We start from the raw sequence: 812 nt of genomic DNA, 5'->3' as shown, positions 1-812 counted from the left end.
CTGTGCATGTACTGTATGGCCTTGACCACCCATCCTGGCCAGATTCTGCACACCCAGGGGAGCATTGCCCAAGGTGTGCAAACTGCTGGTGTCCATGCTGTGCGTGCTGCCACACTTCCAGATCAGGATCAATGAGATGAGACCCATGTCACAAGTCCACCATCATTGGTGTGGAAGGTGTTGTAAGTGGTGCAGATGTGTTTGTGTGGTGACATGAGTTGCATGATGTCAAGCTCATGCCCAGTCAGCCAGGACCATTGTTCATCATCCCCATAGGAATGGCATGAGATGACCTTCATGGCCATGGTGGCCATGTCTGACAAGGCAATGTACATCTGGCTGAAGCTGCCACATCAACATGCAGTGCACAAACTGAGCAGTTGGTTGGCGTTGTCATCAACACTGGGGGATGAAAAGTGGACATGGACCACATCCACCAGCAAGGCCATGCACTTCTTCATTGTGTATGTGTGTGGAACAAAGAAAAAAAGTTTTATGGCTCCTCATCATGTCCACAGGATAACTGTGCTCAAACTGACTGGTGGCTGATTGAAAAATTTTGTACTACATTTTGAAAGTTGGAAAAGAGACAGTTGTTAGGGTTCACTGGGCAGTGGTCTTGGCCGCTGAGATGATCTGGTCACTGGCCAGTAAGATGGTAGGCCCACACGAAAAATCCAGAAGATGGATGCTTGTTGGCGTTGTTCTTGATCTGGTTTGTGAGTGTGGACATGTACAATGTGATCAGAGAGAGAGAGAGAGGTCATGTGGACGTAGACCACAGCAACAAATGGATACTGGACTATGGTCAT

General features: G+C 48.4%; 1 protein-coding gene across 1 annotated transcript; it reads right to left on the bottom strand.

Annotated features, from left to right (window-relative positions):
• Positions 1 to 128: 128 nt before the first annotated feature.
• On the bottom strand, positions 129 to 335 carry ACA1_385240 (uncharacterized protein; the record flags this gene model as incomplete). The annotated part of the gene is made up of 1 exon (XM_004347090.1): positions 129 to 335. The coding sequence occupies one exon, from the start codon at positions 333 to 335 to the stop codon at positions 129 to 131; it is 207 nt and encodes a 68-aa protein (XP_004347140.1).
• Between the last annotated feature and the right edge of the window lie 477 nt (positions 336 to 812).

This window comes from Acanthamoeba castellanii (genome assembly GCF_000313135.1).
Source record: "Acanthamoeba castellanii str. Neff unplaced genomic scaffold scf7180000084730, whole genome shotgun sequence".
NCBI classification, from domain to species: domain Eukaryota; phylum Discosea; order Longamoebia; family Acanthamoebidae; genus Acanthamoeba; species Acanthamoeba castellanii.
Note: the sequence above shows the minus strand (reverse complement) of the source record. Positions and strands in the feature narration are given on the sequence as shown.